This window comes from Lactuca serriola, chromosome 8 (genome assembly GCF_051521515.1).
Source record: "Lactuca serriola cultivar US96UC23 chromosome 8, Lser_US96UC23_V15, whole genome shotgun sequence".
NCBI lineage: Eukaryota > Viridiplantae > Streptophyta > Magnoliopsida > Asterales > Asteraceae > Lactuca > Lactuca serriola.
The window spans coordinates 76051511-76066591 of record NC_136415.1 but is presented as its reverse complement, the minus strand read 5'-3'; the positions used below and the strand labels follow the sequence as shown (position 1 = coordinate 76066591).

At 34.7% G+C, this 15081-nt stretch overlaps 1 protein-coding gene across 3 annotated transcripts; it reads right to left on the bottom strand.

The window, feature by feature from the left end:
* Positions 1–7245: 7245 nt before the first annotated feature.
* LOC145065499 (receptor-like protein EIX2) lies at positions 7246–15081 on the bottom strand. Of its 3 annotated transcripts, XM_079012493.1 has the most exons (5): positions 14929–15081; positions 13286–13370; positions 12875–12919; positions 12671–12741; positions 7246–10781 (listed from the first exon to the last, which is right to left on the bottom strand). In XM_079012493.1, exon 5 carries the CDS (start codon positions 10672–10674, stop codon positions 7660–7662), a length of 3015 nt encoding a protein of 1004 aa, XP_078868619.1. In that variant the 5' UTR covers positions 10675–10781; positions 12671–12741; positions 12875–12919; positions 13286–13370; positions 14929–15081; the 3' UTR covers positions 7246–7659. The 3 variants fall into 3 exon arrangements, with proteins under 3 accessions (XP_078868619.1, XP_078868620.1, XP_078868618.1); XM_079012494.1 differs by lacking the exon at positions 12671–12741; XM_079012492.1 differs by lacking the exons at positions 12671–12741; positions 12875–12919; positions 13286–13370; positions 14929–15081 and having other exon boundaries at positions 7246–11009.

The following is a 15081-nucleotide window of genomic DNA, read 5'->3' as shown; positions in this document are numbered from 1 at the left end:
AATGCTATAATATTTGACCATTCTAAAATTTTCCAAATGTCTAGCGCATTAAGAGGGAAAAAGGACAAGAATCCGTTTTGACTAAGATAATTAAACAACTATCAAAGGACGATCCAAAGCTCGTTGAGGATTGGTCGCTTGTGAGTAGTTGGAAGTATGGTATTGGATGGACCATATCGACATTATTATGAATAGATAAGATTCTATTAAGAATGAGTTGTCATATGGCAAATATGGAAATGTTTCCATATTGGGAGCTGAATATTGAGAATCTATGTCTAGATTAGAAACTTTTATGCAAGAAGGATGTTCAAAGGAATGTACTTTGAGTGAGAGACATCATAGAGATTGGCCAAGTCTTGATGATTTTGAGATATGACTTTACGAAAGGATCATTTCATACAATGTTAGAATCTAGCATATTCTTTAAGTGGCAAGAATTTGATATTCTTACACTTGTGATAAGGATTGGGAGTTGTGAAATGAGTATGATTGGAAATGTGTTCATTTGATCTGTTTTACAAAGTAAGTACGATAAGTAAACATTGTGTGCATGCTGAGAGCATGGGACAAGTGTAGTAATAATTCAAGAAAGAAGTTGATTACCCGAAACAACAAATAATGAGTAATCAATATGGTGATTAAATAAAATGTTTTTATTTATACCCAGAGTTTGGGGCCATATGGGATTAGTATTATTCTTGTGTTTCACTTTGCATGTTTTGACTTCCTGAATAATTAATTATTTCAGAATATTCAAATTATTCGAACGGACCACAGTGGTTCATATGTTGGAAGTAGGTATGAATGAAGACTGTCGTGAATTGGTGTGTGGATTGTCTAAAGTATATTAGACATAAGCAAATGTTTGCTGCAACGTTCATGAGTGCTTATGAATATGATTTGAGCATTGGATTAAACCCACGCTCACTTGGATCACTTCATGAATTGTATCATGAGTGATTGGTGAGACGATAACATCTTATATTCTTGAAACCGAGATGTGTGAGTTGTATCTTGCGAGTCGGATACACATTGATAATATGTAAACGCACCAGTAACTTGGTGTTATAAAACATATTGTTGTGTGTGATTCGGTAAGTGAGTGCAAGCAAGCACTGAATCAAAGTTTATCCGTTCCTTTTATCCAAAGTAGGATGAAAGCGATATCTGTGGGCCCCTCGATGATTTAGTGATGGCACATAAGCGCTTGGCCAAACTGAGACTAATTTGATGTGTTCAATTGTAGTCTGTTATCAGTTGTCATAAATTGGGGAGCAGTATAGAGAGAATGGTTTAAATCCATGTCTCAGTCTATACGATATCTAGAATGGAGGAATATATGATCCCTTATCTAAAGGACATGTTTCTGATAAGATCAGAGTTGACAGCGGCTTTTGAAAGCTACGATTACAGACCAGGATCTGAAGTCATACGCAGAATAGTTATTAGACTTATCCAAGTGGGAGACTGTTGGATTAGTGTCTAAGTCCATAACTATTTTGGTATGTACTTGACCCGATGGTGCATGGTCCTTTTGGGTTGCCTTCACACCGGTGACTAGACAAGATGATTGTTGAGGAGAGAGGCTGGTTTATTGTTAAGAATAATAAATTGGGGTATAAATATGATTTGTTAATATATTATATGATTAATATATTAATTTGGAATCATATTATTAATTAGTATTTAATCAGAAATTAATTAGGAATTAATTTTGGGATTAAAGGAACTGACTGAAAGTGTAGGGACCATTTTGTAATTATTCAATAGTTGAGGCTTTGGGCCACTGGATCACCTTTATTAAGGCTTGAACGAAAATACTAGAAGGATCTAGGAGTTTTCGTCCAAGGGCTTAAGGAAAGGAGTCTATGGACTTGCTTAGGCCCTAAGCTAAGGGATTAGGGTTTACACCTGAAAACCCTAGTTAGCCTTAAGTATAAATAGCACCCTAAGGCACTAAGATTTCGTCCAAGCTTTGGGAAACCCTAAATGGGACGAAATCTAGGGCAAGATACCCTTTTCTCCTCTCAACAATATTCATCCTTTCACCTAGTGTGTTTGTGAGCCATTAGAGGTACTATAATTGTGGTACTTGCTTTTAAGAGCTAAGGAAATTCAAGGACCTAGTTGTTATTACTATATAACAATAAAAGGTATGTATTCTATTCTTTTATATCGATTTCGAAAATAATAGTAGCATGCCAGGTTTCTTTTTGTGTTCATAAAGTTGTACAACTAATAGTCAAAACATAGATCCAACTCTAGGGTTGCATGCACACATAGGATTGTTTGTATAAACCCATCAATTTCAAGTTGTGTTTGTAGTCTTTCCAGGATGGATGCAATTTATCAATGATGGTTGACACAACAATGGACTCATCCATATTCATATGGTGCAGTTTAAAGTAAATGTATATGTCAAGGAGTTCATTGAATTGTTCAGTAACAGACCTTGAGTCGTCCATCTTATAATTGTTAAAGTTACTTACCAGAAACTTCTTGCTAGAAGCATCCTCGGTGATATACTTCAACTCAAGGGTGCCCCACAACTCCTTGGCACACAAGGCTTCACTATGGATATCAAATAAAGCATCAAACATACCGTTAAGAATGTGACCTTTGCAGATGTAGTCATTGTTGTCCCATTTCTATCTCCTTCTTATCTCTTCAATAGTCTCAACAACACCTTCCTCTGGCTCTGCTAGTCTTGGAGTACCAGCACCTATGCTGCTTTCAGAGTTGTCAGCATGAAGTACATCTTCTTCTTCCAGCTCCTAAAGTCGACGCCTTCGAACTTCTCCAGCATTGCAAACTTGGTGGTCATCTCGCGGATTAAGTCACCCATCTCCAAGAATAGTAAATATCAATTTGAATGTTGGGAAATTTAGGGTTTATGGTGGAGATCTGGATACCAACTTGGATCGTAATATCACTTTCCGAACTGATATTTCTACCCTATGCCTGGGTTACAAGAAATTCATCCTAGGATAATCATAGTGGACACTTACGATTCTAGGCACAGAAATCGTAAGCCAGTATGCTAGAGAATTTTTGAAAGTATGATGAAAACGAGAGCTTAAGATCGTCCCATTTTTCTGAAAAGAAGAGTCGTTTATATAGTAAACGATATTAGGGTTTCATTAGGGTTGGGCCGCTATAAATTCCTTTGGAAGGAAGTTAGGGTAATCCAGATTTTAATGAGGATTTAGGGTTACCAAAACTAACGAGTTTCGTTAGTTTTACCATAATCACTCTCAAGAATCGAAATATCACACTAGCGGGACACCAGCCAAGGGCTATGCCCCTTGGATCCCGCTAGGGGCGCTGCCCCTAGACCCCGCCAAAGGGGTGTTGCCCCTTTGGAAACCCCGGACCCAAGGGCGCTGCCTCTAGACCCCCGACTAGTCGTCGAACCGGCTATTAAGTTGATCTTATACATGCGTGCACTCCGTACCAACCCGTACACATATTAGAAAACAAATTAAGATGCCCCTTAGCTCACATGATAATTCAAGTTACATAAAATGAATGGTGAAACTAAAATCACCAACATCTTACTCCTCTGCATATTGTTCTTTACACGAGAACCACAATGATTCTTTGTATCCTGGCTGCCACTGCAGGTAGCAACGCTGACACCAAATGTTCCGACGATGTAAGAACTTTATATTGCTATTGTGATGACCAGATATGTCCTCTGCACTGTCAACAACCATTCTCACACACTCTGAGACCAAAATACTCGTTGTAGATCATCAACTACTCGAAATTGCTTTGCTTGTGATCAATCTTCTCAAAAAACAATGTCTCCTTGTTATCATCTCCAACAACCCCCATTGATGTCGCCCTCTGATCTAACCACCACCTCCTACGATTACAAAAGCCTAGTATAGGGTGGAGTTACCAGATTCAGATTCTTTGTAGGGGTTGTTTATCACCGTTGTGTGTAACTCAACTCAATCGCCATCGCCACCGTGTTTGGACAACATTAACCTCCTTCAAGTAACACACATGGGAGGAGCTCTGACGGTTCTGAACATGATAATCAATTTTCCTGAAGTTGGCTGACCACCGACCAAAAACCATTCCCAAATTCATCTTGAAAACTGACAAGCAGAAAGAACACATAATTTATATCAAGCGATTCTTTTTATATATCGAACTTCAAGTTAAATTTCCATGGGACTCTAAAACATGAAACGAAAAACATTTCTATAAAATTTGATGATCAGAATCCCTAATAGAAAATCTCAATTTGTTTATACCTAAAATAGAAATAGAGTTATTATGTTCGATGAGAAACTAAACGGACAAAACACACAATCGAAGGAAGGCGTCGAGAAATTGAGAAAAATGTTAGAAATAACTGAAATTGAAAAGGAAAGAGATGTGTATAAACACATGCGTCTCCTGTGTACTTGTTTCCTAAATACTTCTCCATTGATCTTCTTTGTATGCACTAGAGTTTTGGTAATGGGGAGGCAGGGGATGAAACTGAGCAATGTGTATGTGTGTTTGTGCGCGCCTTTCTCCTGCCTTTATCTCCACATATGGGAAGACTTTTTAATTGTTATCGGTTTATCACTAAACCAACCGCCATATGATTGATATGTAGATGAAAGTTTGACAGATGGGAAGAAATTAGAATGACGAAGCTACATGTCAACACTTTCTAGCCAAATAAAAAAGGCAAATAACAAACTAACCGATTATAATGGGTTTGTTACATAAATTAGCGGTAAAACACAAGTTGGTTCCCTTCATATGCAAAATATATAAATAAATAAATAATAAGATGACAAACTTTTTAAAATAAAACGATAAATTGGTTGGGCTAAAGTGACAATGAAACAAACAAGTTGGGAGCACGTTGAAACTTATCCAAAGTGTAATCTAATACTTACAATCTCTTGAAATGATACACGAAATTGTAAATTTAAATACCGATATTATGATTTCGATATATCTAAGTCGGAAATGAGATACACGAACTTGTGGATTTGTTAATAGGAAAAGGGAAAATGTCATCTTATCCTAACGAACTTGTCAAGTTTGTTTTAAAAGGTCACCCAATTAATCTTTTTTGTACATTAAGGGAACGACATATACATTGACCAATTGAAATGGTCCCTTGACCTGTAATAAAAAGTTTCTATGACAAATCAGTAAAAAAGAAACGATGAGGTGGCTGCCTAGTCACAGTTGATGTGGCAATTGACTCTGGTCCACGGTCAACCCTTGTTCCCCAAGATTGGACACCCCCTTATATAAATAAAGCGATGTCCTAATGAGTTTATCACGCCCACTTTGTTACCCTTATCGGTCTCTTTGTTTGTTCTTCCTTTCGTTTCCCACTTTGTGAGTCCATCGAACCACCACTTCGAGATCAGCAAGCATTAAAGAAAACAACCCATAAACGTTTATTAGAATAATTGCTACAATGCACGTGATGAAACTTAATTGTAAAAAAACATATATGAACGGAACAAGAATGGTTTGACTTTGACTGTAGATAGCAACTAAATTACAACATAACCTATATATGGTGTGTATCTAATACCGACTAACAAAGTATGCAAGTACAACGAGGGACACCCTTTATACCAGAAATGTAACTTCTAGCAACCTTAAAACAGATGTGAGATGAAATATAAGTCATAAGATGAAAGATACATAACCTAAAACAATTTCATTAAAACAGAGGGAGTATATAATATTTCTCTTTAAGACTAAACACACTAAGTTGAATCAATGCATGATTTTGGGTCAATTATAAAATTAACGACCATAGCTAAACATGGTGTAGAATATCACCAATCAATGCATGATTTTGGGTCAATTTTTGATTATTTCATCAATAATTGCAAATTATTGAGCATATTATGGTTTACACATGATATATATAGTAACATCAACCTAAAAATCCATTACCCATAAACACCAGAATGGCTGTTTATGTATAATCTGAGTAAAAGATCGAAAGAACATAAAAACTCACAAGGACCTTGAAGTAGATGTAATCATGGGCGTTGAAGCACCTTCATAAAGATGAATATAGTACCAATTATTGATTGAAAAATGGAAATTTTCAAACTTCATGGTTGGATTCACAAAACAACCACCATGCTTTTCTTACAAGAATTAGTATACAATACTTACCTAGTTCTTCATGATGTTGGGTCATAAGGGCCTTGTAATGACCAATTGCTTCTTGTAAAACAACACCCATTTGCTAATTTGTTAGTTATTCCAAAATCAAATGATTTTCGTGAAGAAAAATCACGAATTTATTTCAGAAAGGGAAGAACAGAATATTATCCATAATTGAATTTATTACCCACCCAAGTTCAAAGTAAGCTTTTGGACGTTGTACATTGAAATCAAGATCCCATCTTTGCAAAGAAATCAAGGAATTCTCCCAGTGAAGTTGTTTTTGTTGAACCTCAAAACTACCAAATATGTAAGTTTTTTCCCGATACATTTGGGAATATTTCCACCGAGTTTATTGTCACCCAAATCTATGACTTCCAAAACTTGTAGATTCCCTAATTCCCGAGGAAGTTTACCGATAAAGCTATTGTTGTTCATAATTTAAGTAATATAATAATGAATTACGAGCAATTGAACATGGAATGCTACTAGAGAGCTGATTTGAGCTTAATCTCATGCAGATTCCAAACACAATTGGTAATTTTCACCTGATACAATAGACAAATTTAATAATTTATTGTTCCATTAAAAATATAAACAAAATTGCCAACAAATTTAATTAAAAGAATGCTCAAAGGCATTTTAATATATATGAACTTACAATATTTTTAGATAAAGGGTAAGATGGTAACTTTACTTGGAACATGACCAAAATTGCTATAAAACATCAAAATAACCACCAAAATTGCAACAAATTCTTTTATTGTTTTGGAACAAAAATGCTTTTTTGAGGATAACTAGTCAAATCTATTCATAAGAAGTCTAATTACTTTCACGGTAGACCTCACATATGAATTTGAAGTCGATAAAGTAGCCCCCAAAGTTCACATATTTGTTCTATTATTATTTTTTCACATTGTATTAAACCTTAAATGTTGGGCTACTTTAACTGAGATTAACCCTAATCTAATCTCATAACTTGCAGACTCATAAGAATATAATCAAACAATCAACCAAGATCACTGCCATTGCAGATTCATACTAGACCATAGTCCTCTCTAAATACGAAATCCAACAAAAAAAAACTCCACCTTTCACCCAAACATCCTCTTTCTATACATGAAAAAACTAGAAATTTTACAAATGAAGAAATAAAGAACGAGTCAATTACATGTTTCTTACTTACTTGGACCAATGTAGATGAAAACCGGGGGATACAACAGCATGTTGGGAGTGAGAGCAGCAGCAGAAGGTCGAGAATTAAAAAGAAAAAAAAAATCTACAACTCAAATACATAGTAATCTAAATCTACAACTTGATCATGTATAAATACCAAATCCAAAAGAACTTTTGTAAATTAGCACCTCTAAACAACACTGATATGACAAAGGTCATACAAATACAAAATCCAAATAGTAATACATTAGAATAAGCATATCTCAAAAGCAAAACCATCACTGATAACATGCATTCAAGAACTACTTGCATTCCACATGATCTATGCAGCTATTCTCTTCCTCTCTTGAACTTGGCAACTCTTACCACAACTGCAACGTATATCTTATCCATGGTTTCCTCAGCAAACATGAAAAGTTTGTGTCTCCACTGCTTCTTGAACATCAGAACTCCAATAACACCCCAAAACCCTGTTCCAAAACCACTCATTATATCCACATAAAACAACCATACCTTCATCTTCTCATCAGCTGCTTTGTGTTTCTTCTTGCTTGTTGTTGTTGGATCTTGATGATTTGAGCAACTGTTTGGCAGTGGAGGTCCACATAGACCTTTGTTCCCAGCATAAATTGATGGATCATCAATAAGCGTCTGCAGTTGATTTCCTGTTGGAATTTGACCCGACAAATTGTTGTGTGACAGATTCAAATGGCTCAAAAAGTTCAGAGCTGCCATGCTTGAAGGGATCCTTCCGCTCAACTCGTTTTTTGAGAAATCAAGAGTTTCCAACTTCATCATCTTTCCAATGCTCTCTGGAATACCCCCTCTCAGATGATTATTAGACAGATTCAGACCCACCAACATGGAAAGTGCAGTGAGCTCAACAGGTATTTCTCCCACAAGTTTATTGCTTGAAAGGTCCATGTTAAACACTATATCCCAAGTTGTTGTATATTCAAGATCAACACCTTTCATGACCTGAATCACATTCATATCATGGTCGATAACTGTATAATCTACATTCATCAAGTGACCCACAACCATGCCATTTAAGTTTCCTACACACGGAGGAATGGTTCCGGTTAAGTTGTTGTATGCAAGATCCAAAATTTGAAGATTTGAACTTTTGCAAAGAGATGGAGGAATTCTACCAGTGAAGTTGTTTTTGTGTAAACTCAAAACTACCAAAGATGTAAGTTTTTTCCCTATCCAATTGGGTATATTTCCATATAATTTATTGTCACCCAAATCTAAGACTCCCAAACCTTGTAGATTCCCTAATTCTGGAGGAACTTCACCAGTAAAGTTATTTTTGTTCAAATTTAACCAAAATAATGATGAAATAAGAGCAATTGAGCTAGGAATGGCACCAGAGAGCTGATTTGAGCTTATACTCATGATAACCAAACCCTGCAGATTCCCCATACAGTTGGGAATTTTCCCACTTAACATGTTTCTTGAAAGATCAAGTCCTTGCAAATCCGTCCTTGTGCACAATGACCTTGGAATCGACCCATTGAAAAGGTTATATTCCAGAAGTAATAGATGTAAAGGCCCATATACATGATCATTTTTCACATTAGGAAGGTTTTTCAAAGATCCGCTGAGTTTGTTGTGAGAGAGATCTAAGAAAATGATGGGCATCTTCCGCAGCCATGTGGGCAGCGGCCCTGAAAGTGTAGCATTGGACAACAATAACCATTTAAGTTTCCTCTGATGTCGAAGCCACTGCGGAAATCCATTCCTGATATTGCAAGAGCTTAGATAAAGATATCTCAACTGGAATGGAGGTATCCACCCACGTGAAACATTGAATGTCAGCTTACTCATTTCCAATTTCTTCAACACTGAAAGATTAGCAAAATGGGCTTCGGTAACCGCTCCTTCTAAAGAATTGTTAGAGATAGAGAGAGTACGGAGTTTGGCAAGTTGCCCAATCGAAACTGGAATAGTCCCGTCTAATAAATTAGAATGTAGATACAATTTTGTTAAAGCTGCTAATTTTCCAAGGGATTCTGGAATTGAACCATTCAATTGGTTATAAGAAAGGATGAGTTGGGTAAGATTCCCAAGGAATTCTGGAATGGGACCAGTCAACTGGTTTTCAGATAGATCAAGTACTTGTAAAAATCTTAATCTTCCTAGAGATTCAGGGATTGAACCAGTCAGTCCATTCTGCGATAGATCAAGGTGTCTTAAATTCACCAGTCTTCCAAGTGTTTCTGGAATTCTACCATTTAAACTCCGACTTAATTCCAGAAACTCCAAAGCATATATGGAGCACTCTGATGCATTTTTTGGTGTGTCAATCATTTCCATAGCAAACTCATTATCTGTTACACTTAATTGTTTCAGGTGGCACTGTCTCCAGACTCCAACATCCTCAATATGCTTAAACTTGTTAGAAGAAAGATGAAGCTCTAGAAGTTTAGGCATAATAGGAAGCGATGAATTCAGCATGGTATCTGAAAGGTCAAGGACTTCTAGGGAGCTCATGTTTGTCAATACAGATGGAAATATACCTCCAAGTGGATTATTGCTAAGATCGAGGTGCTGGATGTTAGAAAGTGTACTGTAATTAAGATGTGGAGAAGATAGATGCGTCTTATCCAGCCCACAACCTGACAAATGAAGCTCTGACAAAGAAGGGATCATGCTTAGCAATTTTGCAAAGTTTGATCCCAAACTAAGATCAAACCATGAAAGATCCAGGAATTCTAGAAATGTCATGTTTTGAAGAAGGAAGGGGAGTGGACCTTTGAAAGAATTGTAGCCAAGATCGAGGTGTTTTATATTAGGAAGTATTCTACTGGAATTAAGAAAAGGACCAAGATTAACATTGGAAAGTCTACAATGTGACAAACTTAACTCTTTTAAGGAGGGAATCATGTGAAGCATCATGTCCCAGTTTTGTGCTCCACTAAGATCCACATAACTCAAGTTGAGAAGCTCGAGTGACGAAAGGCCAAAAGCCCATGCCATATCATCTGCCTTCAGAAAGTTTTCAGAATCGTATGAACTGAGATCAAGAACCTTTAAATTAGAAAGATTTCCAATGTGAGGAGGAATGATACCTTCAAAACCAGCATAAGAGAGATTCAGGTAACTCAGGTGTTTCAAGGATCCAATAAACTCAGGGATCCGACTTCCTTGGAAATCATTCCCACTCAAGTCGAGGTATTTGAGATGCCTCAACTCTGCCAAAGAAGAGCTCACCTTTTTACCAACTAAGTAGTCATAGAAGTAATCTCCTTTGAGATGAAGGCCTTGAACATTTCCAGTGACACCGTCACACTGGATTCCTTCCCACAGGCAACACTCATTTCCAACCCATGATGACATCATTCCTGAGTCATCTTCGACAATACTGTGTTTGAAGTTGAGAAGAGCAAGTTGCTCTTGCTCAGAGCAAAGGACACTAACATTTCCAACCCCCAAACAAGTACATGTGGCTGCAAACAAAAACACACATATGAAAATGAGATGGATCCCCATTATCAACCTTAACTCAGTTTTAGTTTAGAAGAAAGTTGAAGTAGAAAAGATGGGTTGTGATGAAGAAGTGATGGGTTATTATGATGAAGCAACGAGTACATTTATAAAGCCATAAATGAATATTGGAAGACTTGGAAGTCAAAGGAGAATTTGTATCCACAACCTTATATTCTTATGCTATTTTTTTTTTTTGTCTGTCAATCAAAAAAAGTGGTTTGTGGGACAAGACTATTCCACATAGCACATGGAATTCTATTTTGCCACAAATTTTTAACAAAATATGAATTGAATAAAACACAGTATTTGACAAACAAGCATCTCCATTTTGATAAATCATAGATACATTATAAATATTTTTAAGTGATGGTTACAATTATAAACTGGGAATTAAAATAATAATTTTAATTTATCACAACAAAATTACAAGTTGCAAACTAGGCAGTATATCATTCACTACTACAGTATTCAAGTGTTTTAAAAAATGTGATGAAACAAGTTTATCCACATGCTTTTGGTCTTTTTCTATATCTACTTTTCCCCAAAATAGGCATGGAAATCAATGTTTAATTTGTATCCACAAAATTGTATTTTTTGGTCATGAGCTAATACTTCCAATCTCTTGAATCACATTATTTATAAAAAACTATATTATTATTTTTATAAATTAAAATACACAAACTTGTGAATTTAAAAACTATATTATTGTTTTAATATATTTAAGTCAGAAATGATACATGTACTTGGGAATTTGTTCACAAGCAAATGATACATAAGACTTTGAAGTCAACATGGAAGTCAACGGACAATTTGTATCCACAAACTTGTATTCTTTTGGTCCAGGTTCACTTTTAATTTTCTGTTAATCAAAATAAGTGGTTTTGGTCCAAGTTTATTCCCCATAGCACACGTAATTACTTGGTCACAAGTCTTTAACAATTTATGAATTGAAAAAAGCACAATATATATTGACAAACAAGCATTTATGTGTTTGAGAAATCAAAGATGGATTATAAATTTTTGTAAATTATTGTTCTATATTATAAAAATGATTTTTGGTTTCAACGATTTAAAAAACTAGATACAACAGAACAAGTTGTTTTTAGTATTATTTGATGTAATAATGTTAATGTGTCAAGGAAAGGAAACGTATTTTAATTTTTGATTTTTTAGCTTTGTTCCTAACAGTATGCTGGAGAAGGGTACAAGACTTGACATTGCATTTTGTGGAGTGTTTATGAAAATAAAATTTTAATTTATAACAGAAAATTTACAAGTTACAAATATGATGACTAAGTTGCCCATGCATGTGATGTGATGTGATGAAACAAGTTATTGTGATGGGAGACTTGGAAGTCAATTGAAAATTTGTATCCACAAGACAAGACTGCATGCTTATAGTCTATCTATATTTACTTTTCCATTGACCAAAATAAGACATGGAAATCAATTGTTGATTTGTATCCACAAAATTGTATTGATTTGGTCATGGGCTATTTTTCTTTTTAATTCTCTCAATCAAAGAAAGTGATTTTTGGCTAAATCAATTCCCCATGTCACACGTAAATGCATTTGCCCACAAAAACAATATATATGATGGTTTTAAGACTTGTCATAATTAAAGATTATAAACTTGATTTTGAAATTTAATGATTTACAGAAATACCTAAAATATATTTTTTTTTAATTTTAAAACTTATTCAAAGTGTAATCTAATACTTACAATCTCCTGAATCACATTATTTTAAAACTATATTGTTATTTTTATGTATTAAAGTCAGGAATGATATAGGAACTTGTGAATTTAAAAAACTACATTAAATGATACATGAACTTGTGAATATGTTACCTCACATATGATTCTTAAAGTCCACAAAGTAGCCCCCAAAGTTTATGTTATATCTCTGACACTTGGGTTCCCTAAATTACAGGAAACATTCGGTTTGTTTAATTGATTATTTTATTAAAGTGTGGTGTATACAAGACATGGTGTTTTTCAACTATTACAAGGTTCACATAGATAACTCACCCACTCGAGTTAGAAAAAACTGACCTGTAACATGGTTATGAGTATAATATATGATGCATCTTCAATGACCTAAAGAAACAAATCAAATAAAGTAAAGGGCAAGGTTAGTCCTTATCTATATATACAATAAAACCCTCAAAACACATAATAAAATTAAAAAGGGGTTACCCTGCAAGAAAAAAGTAAAATTAAAGAAACAAGGATAGCATCATAACACAAGAGGTAATGAATACATAAAATCTTTTTCATGCTCTGTGGGTTCAACCAACATTAATATAATGATAAAAAAAAAAAACCTACAAAATGAGAATGTTTTGGATAGCTAAAATGCATGTATAACCTACATTAAAGTAAGTAATTAACAACATGTAGAACTTTTGAAAGCCCACTAGTCAGCAGATTTAAAAAGAGTAATAATATCTTGCAAGAAATTACCTTTCCAATTAAAATGGATTTTGCATTCTTGAAGCTATGACCAAATCTTTGACATTCGCCAGATGCCTATTTGCAATGTTTTCACCTGATAAATTAATTGACAAATTTAATTTGTTGCTCTGTTTTATAATATAAGCTACTTAATTAATAAAACAAAAAGAATACTCAAAGACATTCCAATAAAGACTAATCCATCTGAAAGCGTATCTCAATTCAAGCCCTCCCTTTCTTAAACCAAATTGAAACTTAATGTATGTACTACAGAGGCACTGTCTAGGTATTGAATTCAATCTCATCAACAGCAAAACATTATAATTATATATAGCATTTCTACTAATTGATGCCATTCTTTTATTCTCTTGTCTTACTAGATATGCTTATATTTTGGTAACTAATAGTGTTATAGGAATACAACATTGAATGGCTGATTATGTTGTATATAGTGATTTGATGTTTTCTTACTTGTTTTTAAAGTAGTTAAAATAAGCATAATTAAGCACTTTCAGTTAGCAGCAGATGGGGATGGTCCAAACATTGGTATGTTTCTTTGAAAGAAATGAAAGTAGGATGCTATAAAGTATAAACAAATAAATGAAAGTAGGTTGCTACTTCTTGCATTTATCCCTTTCGCTTTTGAGCATAATAACATATATAGTGGCACTTTATGGTTCTATATCAACACTTGTTCTGCTACGAAGCTGTTATATTATCTCGGTTTCCAATACTTAAGAGAGGTTAAAATGGTAATTATGAGCAAAAACGATAAAGTTGGTCCAAATGGAAAAGTTCGTAAAATTTGAGGGTGATCCCATTGGTCCAGAGCACATAGTGTGGTGGTGTTTGGTTCGAAGAAAGTGATTGTCAACAAAGCATTACTACATTTATAAAATAAGGAAACCAAAATGAAGAATATTCACAGTCTCTGTCACTGTTCCAAAAAGAAGAAGAAGAAAGGAAAAAGGTGTAAGCAGGAGATGTTTTCAGGGAAAGTAAAAGAAAGAGTATTTGAAGTGTCTGGGGATCAAAACTGGAATTCAGACTCTGAATCCAATATAAATGAAAAAGAATGGTGTCTTTAAGAAACAATGTTAAAGTGCTTATCTATCAATATAAATGGAGTGGAGAAGGATTTTAAGAGAGCTTGGGTTAGAAATATGGTGCTTAAAAATCAGGTTACTTTTGCTGGGGAAAAAGAACATGCAATTATGCAGTAGCTGAGGCAATTGAAAGATCTGGTGAGCTTGTGTCAATGTGGGACCCAAATCTTTTTGATGTTATCAAATTAAAGGAAGAAATTATATTGTTGCAACTTGCAAGTAACTGAGATATGGAAAACCTGCAACACAATACGTCACCTCATCATTTAGTTGATTCTTTTTTATTTAAGTTGACATCATCCCATAGTTTTAGCATAATATATAATATTCTCAATTTCATTACTTAACATTGCCTAATTCACTCAAATCACCATTACCCATTTTAATCGAGAAATTGACAAAATTAGGTCAGGAAACACAATCTCAACTCAACTTTCTTCTAAGTTAGTTCTATGTCTTGATTTAGCTTACATCCCAACAACTAAACATCTTACAACCATTAATTTAACACAACTTAAGCAAACTTTACAAATGTAATCAACATACCTCGACTAAATCGGCACCCAGTTCAACCCAGAATGATTTCTCCTCAATATTACAAGCCATATGCTTAAATCGACTGTACTATGATTTTCAATTCACTGATTGACTTCATGAATTCTCCTTCTTTCGTCTTTCGCTTTACTCGAACTTCCTCGT

Coding starts and splice junctions, on each gene's coding strand:
- LOC145065499 (XM_079012492.1), bottom strand. CDS start 10,824: ATGGGGATCCATCTCATTTTCATATGTGTGTTTTTGTTTGCAGCCACA.